Source organism: Arachis ipaensis, chromosome B2, assembly GCF_059453495.1.
Source record: "Arachis ipaensis isolate K30076 ecotype BB chromosome B2, ASM5945349v1, whole genome shotgun sequence".
Taxonomy (NCBI): domain Eukaryota; kingdom Viridiplantae; phylum Streptophyta; class Magnoliopsida; order Fabales; family Fabaceae; genus Arachis; species Arachis ipaensis.
In genome coordinates this window covers 70,941,250-70,954,063 of record NC_142437.1, presented here as the reverse complement: position 1 = coordinate 70,954,063, position 12,814 = coordinate 70,941,250, and the positions used below count along the sequence as shown (strand labels likewise).

At 39.7% G+C, this 12,814-nt stretch overlaps 1 protein-coding gene across 1 annotated transcript; it reads right to left on the bottom strand.

Annotated features, from left to right (window-relative positions):
• Positions 1–5,109: 5,109 nt before the first annotated feature.
• LOC107625269 (uncharacterized) lies at positions 5,110–11,824 on the bottom strand. The gene is made up of 3 exons (XM_016327867.3): positions 11,335–11,824; positions 9,431–11,205; positions 5,110–5,870 (listed from the first exon to the last, which is right to left on the bottom strand). Exons 2-3 carry the CDS (start codon positions 11,036–11,038, stop codon positions 5,535–5,537), a joined length of 1,944 nt encoding a protein of 647 aa, XP_016183353.1. The 5' UTR covers positions 11,039–11,205; positions 11,335–11,824; the 3' UTR covers positions 5,110–5,534.
• Positions 11,825–12,814: the final 990 nt, after the last annotated feature.

Genomic DNA, 12,814 nt, shown 5'->3' with positions numbered 1-12,814 from the left:
GCCTCAACACTATTCGGGGAGGTACGATATTTCAATCCCAAGATAATCAATCATCAAATGTAGAAACACCAAACTTGATAATTAACAACTTGATATTTAAAAGAAGGAAATTTTTTAATGTAAATAAAAAAATCATTAATCAGAACTACAATCGACAAAACCAAGCATTTAATGAGGTATAACTTTTCTGGAGAGGAAACTTGAGAAAAGAAACATTCAAGAAAAAAGAATGTGAAGAGGGGAGAGTTCAAGGAGAAAATTGGGGGGAAACATTTACTTATAATGGAGATACTATAATGGGAACTAAAAGTGAGGCACACAAAGATACTTGATTTTGATTGCGAAAAGTTTAAAAATAGAGACGTTTATTATGGAGGCATCAATAGAAACGAGGTAGACAAGCAGGACTTCAATTCGATCTCATTTAAGGAGAGGGAAAAAAAAAAAGAACTTATTATTTTTATATCAAATAGGATTTTTCTTTCCCGACGGGGCAAACAATAATAATGACCCTTATGAACTAGCGTTTTATTTTATCTAAATAAAAAATAGGTTATATATATAATATATTCTAATATAAGTTAAATTGGGAGCATTTATCCATTTAATCTTCATTAGGTACTTCGTTTTTAGTGCAAACAAGACCATTTATCTATTCTAATGCATAAAAAAAACTCAAATTAATGTTATAGTAAGTGAATGATATATAAAAATTTGTAAGTTTATAAGAACATAGACAAAATATCTATTTATATAATTACATTTATACTATCATAAAAAATAGTATTTATATAATTAATCTAACCTCAATCTCATAATTTCTAGCACTAAATTAATTAACTATATAAAAAATATATTATAAAAAACATTAATTCATATAAAAGGTCTAAATTTTAATATAGCATGCACATGTCTTATTTGTTGATCAAATTTTGTTCCATGTAAATCTATTATCTATTGTTTGTTCTTGTTCCAGCTCAGCCCACTAAAAAGTCGGGTCCAATTACGACCCACCGACCCGAGCCAGGAGGTGACCTGCACGTCACCTCCCATTCCACAAAGAACCTGAACAACTAGCGGAAGTTTTTAGAAGGATGGGCTTGACCACAAAGGACCCATCTAGGTACAGAGTATAAAATGGGAGATACCTATCCCTCTCCGGAGGTACGTCACTATTCTTACCCTAATTAGCCGTCTTTGTATGGACATTGACTTAAGTTTCGGGGTGTCCTTGCAGATGGCCTCACCCGCCGTCCAACTGACGTCACAACCAGGCTCCACCATCCAAGTTCGTGCTCAGGTCCCGACTCCCTTTCGCACCAGCTACATTACCATCTCAACCCGACCCATCAAGAAGCCGAGCAGACAAATGGATAAGTCAAGTAATTGATAGTGGTCATCGACTATTACACAAAATGGGTAGAAGCAGAACCACTGGCCAGCATTTCATCAGCAAACTGTCGAAAGTTTTTGTGGAGACAAGTAATCTCAAGGTTTGGAATCCCGGAGACAGTGATCTCGGATAACAGAACGCAATTTGCAGACAAGAAGTTTGGAAAATTCTTGTCCGAGCTGGGGATCAAGCAAAAGTTCTCCTCGGTAAAGCACCCCCAGAGCAACAGATAGGTAGAAGCAGCAAACAAGATAATCCTCAAGGGGCTGAAAAAGCGGCCTGATTAGAAGAAGGGCTCCTAGGCAGACGAGTTAGCGTCGGTCTTATGGTCTTACAGAACAGCGCTGCAGTCCTCCACTTGAAAAACGCCATTCCGGCTTACCTACGGAGTTGACGCGGTTATTCCTGTGGAGATCGGGGAGCCAAGCCCGAGGCTTCTCCTCGGCGGTGGCACAGAAACAGTCAAGAAGGATTTAATCGATTAGACAAGAGAGATAGCCCACCTGACAGAAACCACACTAAAACAGAGGATAGTTTTACGATGCAATAGAAAAGTATTCAGCAGGAACTTCGAAGAAGGTGATCTAGTGTTGCGGCACAACGACATTGGGCTACTGACTCCAGGAGAAGGTAAGTTGGCGGTTAATTGGGAAGGCCCGTACAGAATTAGAGAAGTTCTCGGAAAGGGCGCTTACAAGTTACAGCGGCTGGATGGAAGCGACGTCCTGAGGCCATGGAACGTAGCGAATCTGAAGAGATTCTACTCTTGAGAGGCGATTTACCGGTCTTTTCTTTGCATACCTTGTCATCTTTTATTTTACAGTTCCTACTCTAAATATATTGTTTCCTTTTCTCTTTCATTTCAATTATCATCTTCTTGTTAATTTACCTCTCCCACGGTTAAAAGCATGTGTATAATTTGGCTTATCTATCAAAAATTGTCTAAGAGGCGCCATCCCCCTTGCCCACTATGCAGTGTCACAGTAAGGGGTACTGGAGAGATCTACTATTAGCTTCGACATTGCTGGCTTGAAACGGTCACCGCTCTAACGGCAACCCAGGACTGATCACCCCGGAAGCCAAAACTGACCACCAATGAGTATCCCACGAAGACTGACTCACGATTTAAAGCCAAGCAAGGAAACGCCAAGTAAAATAACCAACATTCCATGAGCGAAAACGGTTTAAAGAAATAAAAGGGCATTGCGTTGGCCCGACAAACACTCATCTATACAACAAACATCACGACAACAAATGATTAAAGAAAATATTTTCCAGGTACAAAATAAGGCGCCATTCCAGCCCGACAAAACGAAAAGGAAATTAAAAATGTTCATAATACATAGGCACCATATCGGCCCAACCAAAAGCAGATATACATTTGGCAATACAGGAAAAAATACAAAGTTACTTCCTCAGGATATCGATTATCTTGCCATCCTTGATGGTCTTGAAGGCTCCAATCGCCGAAGTATCGAAATCGGGGGACAACAACTTGATTTGCGCCTTGATCGCCTCCTCGGTACCTCCGATAGCCTCACGAGCATTTTCGACAGTTTCTTTATTCTTTTTCTTGAGATGGCCAACCTCAACCTTGACAGCATCGGCCGACGCAACGGTAGTAGCCAATTCCTTCCCCAAGTCGGCTACCTTGGTCTCCGCCGCATTCGCCCGACTTAGAGCGGCGCTAAGTTGGCTCTCCAAGTTTAGCTCCCGGTTGGAAAGGTGAGCCACCGCCTCGTCGGCAACCTTCAGTTTTTTCTTGGATTCCTCCAATTTAATCCTCGCGGTCTCCACTTCAGATTTAAGCTCACCAATGTCCTTCAAAGCTGCCCGATATTTACCATCCAAGACATGGCGGCCAGCACAGGTTCTGCTTTCCTCGCAATGGTAGCGGCACTAAGCATGCAACGATAAGTCCATTTGGCCTGGGAAGCTAGGTCCCCCGCCTTGGAAGAAATCCTCTGTGCCCAGCAGGAGTTGAGAATCGATAAAGCTCCCGGCATCGAAGTTTCTTTCCATCACGGTGAGCACTCCTTCAGAGCTGGAGGTGGCTTTCCTCTTCAAAGAATTTTCAACGATATTCACCTCGGGACCAGAATCTACCAATACTTTGTCACCCACATCCGCCGCACTAGGTTGGGACTGCACCTCAACAGCAGGGGAGGAGGGCGCGTTCGCGGAAGGAGTCTCCGAACTATCTTTGCTGTTCCAGTAAGAAATTGGGCTATCAAGTCGATAAAACCAACCTTCCCGGCAGCCATGGAAACTAAAACAAGAAAGTAAAAGCAATTATTACTAAGGATATTGTGCAAAGTATACAAGTCAAAAGAGAAAGAGACGATGAGAATAGCGAAACTAAACCAAACTCACATACGTGACTCCTACCGGTCTCACGATCACCCAACAAAAGGTGAGGGTTGAGGTTATTCCCACCGAAAATGGCCAGCTGTATGTCGGCGATGTTCCGGTTTCGCTGACTCAACCCATCGTAGGTACTTTTTATTAAGTAATTGGTTCCGATAGCAAAGCTCCAGTAGGTCGGTATGTGGCGTTCTCCTTCTAGGGTAAGCCAGAAGGGGTGCCGACCTTGGACAAGCCGTACCTTGAAGAACTTTTCCTTAAAGGCGTGGAACGAATCCTCGAACAGTCTGAAGATCCGTCGGCCCTGCACAGCTCGAAATGAGAGATACCCCTTTTTGTGTTTCCCTTCTTTCCAAGGGTTGGTTAAAAGGAAGAGATAGAGAAAGACTTCTATGGAAGCCAGGAGCTCCAAGTAGTCGCACACCATCTCCAAGCAACGGATGGAGTCCCAGCTGTTTGGATGCAGTTGTGAAGGCGCCACATTGCATCGATTCAAAAGTGAAATGAAGAAAGGGGAGAAAGGGAGCCGAACTCCCAAGTTGGTAAATATGGGCTTGTACACCCACAACCAATCGGCAACCCGAGGAGTAGACATGTTTATATGGCAAACCCGTTCCCAATCTCCAGGAACGAACACATCATAATTTGCCTCCTCGGGGCCATCTCCACACAGTAACCCAGCATTACGAAACTCCTGAAGCTCTTCCTGGGTTATCTTGGAGGCCGTGTCCTTGGCGTCAGTTGTAACCTAAATATAACGGTCTACAGGAGCTCTCGCAATAGGATGTTGCGCCATACCTACAGTGGGGACACCACTTAAGTTAAACTCGATATGTCGGTAAATCGGAAAAAACTGAAACTAAGGCTACGTTCTACTATGACCTTGTTCTATACTAATCCGAGGATAATTGGAGGCCTAAACTCAAGTTTCAGACAACTAATGGTAACCCCCCTATGAACTACTTAACAATGACGCGCCCAAGCCAAGAATAGCCAGGAGTAACGTATGGCGTGTAGTAATGGCAGTAACAACAAAAAAGACACAACAACCATCTATAATGAAGATATGAAAGCAGTTGAGACTCACCAGTAGTAAATTGAAGAAAGAAATAGGATGAATCCTGGACGAACGTAGTAGAATACGTAGCAGATGAATAGTAGAATCAGGAATGAGGAGGGTGAAGTGGAGAAGATATGACAGAATTTGTTTACTAAATAGATCAAACCTATTGCAAATCAATCAGACCCAAAAGGGTGCATCATGCATTGTGATTGGTCACTCGGTAGTAACTGGTGAGTGCTACTTTCTCCTACTTCAACAATAAAAATACGCCAAAAATAACCCAAGGTAGTTGCGTTCTGAATTGAAATAAATGTTCATTAAGTAAATCAGTGCTGTAATAATATACAATAAAACAAACTTTTATGAAACTCAAGCTAGCAAATTCAGAAGTTTATTTACAACAAGAATAGAATTGGGAAAAGAATTATAAAATATCAAACATTGGTGAATTTAAACTCCAGCAACCACGATGAAAGTTTCATCCATATAACTGAATCCACGTTGTAGGAACAGGCATAGTTGTTGCTTTTTTGTGATGCAAGTTTCCCACTGTGATTGAAACTATTCGGAGTAAATGGGTTTCCACCTATACTGAAAATAAAGTCAACAAATCTATGGTGTAGACTTGAAAATTTCTAGCAATTTTGCAAGAATCACAATGTTTCATTTCCTTATAACACATGACCAACTCCTTGATATCAGGGATTGATATCATTAACTATGATTTTTCCCTTTCTTTGACTTGTTCTTCTCTTGCATCCTTTTTTTCTTTGCTTCAGCAGTAACCCAAGTGTAGTCGGAGGGAATTGCAAAAGGGTCTGAAACATTTTCTATCCTGCTACTGGAACATGCTGCAGATGAACTTGGACGGTAAGGAGCCTTTATCCACTGAAACCAAGACGAAGCTGAGAAGTGTGTCACTGCAGGGCTCTCGATGCCAGCAGCAGGAGGACTCGAAGGCGGTGTTGCAAATTCATCCACTGGCTGTAGTTCTTCGAACTTTGTAAAAGTAACCAATACTCTAATGGTGGGAACTACAGGGATGGCGACCTGATTATGCAAAGGCAGTGGATTTATAACGACAAACATATTGAAATAAATAAATGTGTGTGTGAGAGAGAGAGAGAGAGAATAAAACATACAGGAGATCGGAAAATGCAAACACAGCAATGGAGAGGTCTAACGTTTACACCCTTCCTTATTGCGAAGATATTTCAGAAGCAAGTTAACGATATATCTTTGTAAAAATATACTAAAACCCATGTGACTAACATGAAAATCTTTCAGTCCAAAGAAGAAACATTCAATGTTTTATTATCTAGGCCTTATCTCTAAACTATGTGCAACTCTCCTTGTCACACGCAGGGCTCCACTGCCGTTACAATGGGAATGCATCCAGCCTAATGGAAATGAGAGGCCAATCAAGGGAAACTTGTAGTCAGTCTTCTGTTAAGCTGTAACTAGTAAGGCTAACAAAGGTGTTAATGAATAAAGAGAAAAGGCTAATACTTTGTGGCTTGGTCTTCACTCACACACTATCTGACCTTTCAGGTTAAGTTTGTATTCAATGAACCAATACCAGGGAGCTTTAATACCATGATCGGCTTTCTTTTTAATAATATGCCACCTTTTTTGAAACTTATTATCAAAATGCTACCATTTTGAAACTAATTACTTAAATGCCACTCTTTTGCTAAGGTGACAATTGATTTGATATTTTATTTGTAATTATGATTAATTATAATATCTTTAAAAAAATGATAAATTATAATAATATTGAAAGGGTGGCATCTAGGTAATTAGCTTTAGAAGAGTAGCAAAGTTTCGAAAATAGTACATTGGTAAAAATGCCCCATATTCGAATTGAATAGATGTAATTTAACAACAAAAGCTCCTTCATGTTTTAAGAAAATCGCAGGCTAACTCAGGTGGAACTCTAACAAGTGTATGTTATAGTTTACAAAATTTAACAACAAATCTCAAGACTGTTTGTAAAGCTTTACGCTCTCATTGGCCTGTTTTATGGCCGACCCAACTTATGGACCAAACTAGTGATTTAAATGCTAAGCACTATGAGCTGCCAGCTCAAAGGAATGAAGGACCTATTGACAAACTACAAATGCACAGAATCAGAAGTAAAGAATTTTATCAGGCACTACTAATTTCATGATTTGAATAACAAATATGGCTGCAGTTTCCCTCAGTAGTTATTGTACTTCAAAAGGATAAGTAAAAGTTCCATAAATAAAACCACGATGAAAGATTGAAGTTTGCTACGACAGAAATTCCACCGTTAATACTAGATTTTTAAGTTAGAACTTTTCTTGTAAATGATTTTTATCTAAGGATTGTATATTAAGGGTCCTTATGGGTCATCAAACAAAAACAATCCCCTTTTCTGAAGGAGATGGATCAACATAGATCAATATTTATCAAAACAAAAACAAAAAACAAAAAAAAAAAGACAATAACAAAAACAAAAAGAAAACAGATACAGTAGTAAAAAGAGGGAGGATGAGGAAGCAGGTTACACAATAAAAATTCTGACTTCCAATGGCAGTAAGGGTTAGAAGCCTAGAGTTAAGGGATAGATGTAAAATTCAGAATGTCCGCTTCATATGAAGTTCCTTATCATTGTTAAGGAACAAGTTTAGGGGTTGCTTTGGTTTAGCTGTTTCCTGTTTACATTTTCCAAAAGAATAAAAAATGCTATAGAAAACATATTTGGTTATCCATTTTCATTTTCAATTTTAGGAACACATTTCCAAAATTTTAGAAAATTATGAAAAAGGTAAAAAGATATTTTCTGCGTTCACTTTGGAGGCAGAGGCAAGTTAATTAGAAATTAGGGACTTAACTGTAATTGAGTGAAATATGGGCTAGAGTGGGTTTTGTAACTAACTTGCCTAGCTGGAAAGTGCGCGAAAGAGAGTAAGCATTCTCTTATGAGAGAGGGATGGGAACTATAAAGGGCTGGGGGAAGTAGTGAGAGGGCATGGAAAAAGTTGGGAAAAGATGGGATCAGACTCTAGGAGAAAATCAGGTCTCTCAAATATCTGATATCTTTGTTATACCATCCTTTTACCAAATAATAATAACAAATACCGGGAAATCTGGTGATATCCCACTGATATCACTGTCTCCCTTGTCTCTCTATTACTGCTGCTTCTTTCCTCTACTTACTCTAGATGCTACTATGCTAGGTTCTTGCATCCCCTCTTCCCTTCACCAGTTACCCTCTCACTCACCTTTGAAGTCCTCCACAGTTTTCGAAGAAGTTCGTCCTTATTCTCTTCCAGCTTAGGTACAGAGTTCAATTAGTGTAGATATCTAGTAACATTATATAGTTATTAGTGAGTACAAAAATGCAGTTTCAAAATTCAGTAATTAGAACTTAGTTACTTCCTAAGACTGTTTCCATTTCCCAACGCCATACTTTATTCTCATGGAAAAACTTATAGTAACAAAAATTATTATTTATAATCCCACTGAAGCCAAATATTTTAAAACAATCAGCTTGTATGTCTTTTAAATAGAACTTGTAACTGAGGAGCCTTAAAAATGAACAAGATATAATATGAACTCATGCTGCTTGTGGGGAACAATGATGATGAGCAAGGTAGGCTGGAGGTAAGCACCAGTATCACCAGCAAAAGGGCATTGTCAGAACAATGGAATATTGATGACTGAATAAACATAGAGTACATAGAGCATTCTTAGGGTGTGGTTGCGAAGGCAGATAACGACAAGTGTTATATGGATGGGCAGGTTGGAATTGTCTGAGGTGGTTGCTAAGGCAAGGGGGTCACCAGAAAATGGGCATCTAGTTTAAGGACTACTGTGCAAAATAACAAAGCTACGGAAAACTGAAAGAACATGCAGTGGCGGATTCAAAGCCAAAAAGGTCATCAGATTAATTTGCATAATCGGGTTTACACAAGGAAGGACTGAAGTGTTCCAGATTTGTATGAGCTCAACGAAATAATATTAATGAGACAGAGGGAGGATACCAGTACAACCCTAATACCATATTGAATATGTAAGAAACAAAAATGTGGCATAGGGAAAAAAATATATGCATGGTGTCAATAATAAGCTATTAATTCTTAAGTATTTCATAAAACCCTATGTTTCCAATTCCAAACACTAATCACATGCAAAACTCAACAGTCACATGCATTATTCCTAACATTTGCCGTCAGAAAATCGCAACAGGTATCTAATTAGCAGTCACAAAGATATTAAGATGTTTACATTGATATCACAAACAGTGACAACATTTAAGCAATCATCACAGTTATACCGAGCGTTAGTAGTACATAGACTAGAATTGATGACAGAAGTCAGCATCATTTTTTGTTTCCAACTCAGATATATTCTTAACTCCAATTAATATCCTCCTTACTCCCTCTGTCTCTCTCTCTATTTTCTTTTCCCTATATGCTCCAAATAAATAGGTCAGCACATAATGTCCAGAGTATAACACAACCTAGTCAGTCATACCAAAGAAAACGGAAACTGAAAAGTGGAAACTATTAACAATTCAACTTGTGTCCCTAACATTCAAAATTTTAAGAAGCATGTCTAAAACAAAGATGATGAGCACATACCTTAACAGGAAATGTTCCCACTGGAAGTTTTGTTGTAAGGAGTTCTCTCAAACGACGAATTGCTTTCACTTTGTTTGCGACAATGTCAAGCAGTGGCAACAGTTCTTCTGTTTTTAGAGGAAAATTTGGGGAAAGCCAAAGAATAGGCTTCAACCCTTTCTTATATTCATTTTCACGACTTCCATCCTTGTGACGACTTCTACCATCAGAATTTGAAGAGGAAGCTTTAGCATCTTTTCTTCTCCGATGTTCATCAACCCTAACTATCTCAACAGAATGTCTGCCTGGCTTAGTCTGGTTCTTTGTGGGAGAATCCCCCAGTAAATCACTCACCTTTTCTTCTATGCAAAGAGAGCTTCTTGGTGGAGCAATCTTCTTTGGAGCTTCATGTTTAGAATCTTTTTTCCTCCATCCACCAAACCATCCTTTCTTTTCCTGCTTATTTTCTCCACTGCTACAATTTCCATCTTCAATAGGAATATCACGTGTTTCATAACAACTATGGCGGTAGCCTAAATTCCCCTCATCATTATCATGACTTGATTCAGAAGAATCCATTTTAAGTGCATCTTCTAGTTGCCTTCTTTCATCCTCAGTGAGAATATCATTAAGTTCTTCACTCTCTGTTTCATTTTCATTGCATGATGAGAAGAACTCATCATCAGTCATAGCTCCAGGAACCCCTCTAGATTTGACACTCACAACAACATTGTGCATATCATACACCTTAGCCTTCCAAGTTCCAACCATTTCTGTTCTCTCCTGTCGCCTCCAAGTCAGTTGAGGCAAAAGAACAGCCTGAGTAACATCAATTCCAGGCCTAAAGATATTTGTTTTCGACATCGCAGCCACTTCTTGCTGAACCTCTTCATCATTTGCCGAAAAGCCAGCATCATCTAAAGCATTCAGTACCTCCTTTTCTTTGTGTGACATCATGCAGAGTGAACCAGGCCGGATTTTCCCATCCTCTGAACCATCACCCAGAAAAAGAATACTCTGATCTGATCTTTGAATCCTAAAACCATCAAAACCAGCCAAAGTCATGTCTGCCCTCAGATTTGCACCCCTTTTCCAAATCTTGTAAGTATCTGAGGGCGCAATCCGTGAGATGAAAGGAATCACGGAGCTCTCAAAATGGAATGTAATCTCCATGTAGAAGTCCCTCATCCTTCGCATGGTCCCTACCAACCGAGGCAACCTTCTGCACCATTTTGCCCAAGCCAGAGGCTGATAATGCTTAATTATTATCCTTGCAATACCTTCTTCTCTATTGCAAATAGCTTCCTGAAGTGCACTCCATCCCTGCTCATTCTGCAAGCTCCAGTCTGCCCCAGCAACCATAAGCATCTGAGTTGCCCCTTCATCCCCTAATTTCACAGCCAAATGAAGCGGGGTGTCACGGTTTGGCACGTCACGCCGATCAATCACCGAAGAGATGACATCGGCCTTCTCCTCCTCCGCGATTGAAATTGCCTCCGTGCAAATATCCGCTGCATTGCATAGCCGCGGAAGACCAGCAATTATCCTCTTAAGTTCAGCATGCTCCTTTAGAATTATGGCCTTGTGCACAGGACTATGAGAATACTTTGCAACATCAATCCCCGCCATAACTAAATAGCACAAGAGGGCCACCAATCCCACACTAACTAACAATCACAATCACAAGCATAAACAAATGCCCCAACAAAAATATCAAGACTTTCACTCAACAGAGCAACACAAACACACCCTTGTTCACAATTTCCCTCTAGAATCACAACACAGGTAAAATGTCACTATTAATAAAAAGAGAAGAAGATCCATTAGAACCAGAAAAGTGCAGAATAATCAAAAGTAAAGAAAAGCATCTTGTGGGGTCTCCCAGATCAAGCAATCAAAGGAGTGGTGGAAGATGTTAAACTAACCTTGTTCCTTTCTTGCTTTGGACTAACGGGATTTTACCTGAAACAAAAACGCCAAAACTGGCAAAGATCCTTTTGATCCAATCCAGATCAGACAAGCAACAAGGGAGCATGCATGTTCCTCCGTGAACCAAAAAATATACAAATAAAACGAAACAAATGAAAACAACTATGTCAAAAGAAGGATACTAAGTTTATTCTTTGTGTGGACTGAAAAGGGAAATCATAAAAGCAGAAGCCGGAAGGAAACGAAGCGAGGGAAATTTGATAAGAGAAGGAGTCAAAGAAAATGGAAAAAAAACCCAGAATCTAAGCAAAGAAAGGCGAACTTGATTCTGTTGTAAAGGTATATAGCTCAAAACGGATAGAGGGACTTGTAAAAGTGATGGGGAGTTAAGAAAAGATTGATGATTTCATTTCATTATTGCAAAGAAAAGAATATTTTGGATTCCACGTCTCATGGATGTGGACTAGGTAAAAGAAATTTCAAAGTATCAGACATGAAATTTTTTGGGTACGAATTAATAAAGGCATGGGGCCTAGCATTTCATTCATAGATGAGTTTCACCTTTTTCCTAATAATAATAATAATAATAATAATAATAATAGTTAAAAAAAGAGTTAATAATCAAATTAGTTTGTAGAAGGTAAGATATTTTTTAAATTTATCATTGAAATTTTTTTTAATTAAATTAGTTCTTCAAAAATTACGAATTAATCATATTCGTCCTCCAGTCACTCCATTATCAATTTTCTTCAAAGATTGATATTGTAAAACGTCAATTGATAACATATATAATACCTGATATGTCTAATTGAATATTGACCAAATATGTTTATGAAAGCTTATTAATTTAGTCATTTTTCTCAATTATAAAAATGTTATTCCTAATATGACCTAGTACTTGTTTGACCGTCTGGTCAGTTCGGACCGTTAAGGGGTGGGCCTGGAAGTATTGTCGCAGGCGCCGGGAGGCTGTGAGGAGTGTAAAAGCTAGTTTTTCTAGTCGTGAGTAGCGAGTTTCCGCTTCTTGCAAGACTTTGCTTATGAAGTAGATAGGTTCTTGTTCCTTTCTCATGTTTTCGCGGATGAGTGCTGCTGCGAGTGCCTCTTCCGTAATGGAGAGGTACAGGTAGAGTGTTTTCCCTGTTTGGGATTTGGCAAGGATTGGTGGTTCCGCTAGGACTTTCTTGAAATGCTGGAATGCTTCTTCGCACTCCGTCTCCCATTTAAAAGGGGCTCCTTTTTTCATTAGTTTGAAGAAAGGGATCGCTTTTTGAGCCGATGCCCCGAGAAAGCGTGATAACGCCGTCAATCGGCCGGTGAGCTTTTGGATGTCTTTGAGGTTTTTTGGGCTCGTCATTTCGAGGACGGCGCGACATTTCTCCGGGTTTGCTTCAACTCCGCGTTGCGTGATCATAAAGCCGAGGAACTTCCCTGCCTCCATCCCGAAGGCGCATTTTGCCGGGTTGAGTCGCATTT

Bases quoted from the DNA above. Each gene is read 5' to 3' on its own strand.
- LOC107625269 (XM_016327867.3), bottom strand. From the start codon at position 11,038: ATGGCGGGGATTGATGTTGCAAAGTATTCTCATAGTCCTGTGCACAAG. The intron at 5,871-9,430 runs GTATGTGCTCAT...TTGCATAATCAG, and splicing joins TGGGAACATTTCCTGTTAAG to GTCGCCATCCCTGTAGTTCC.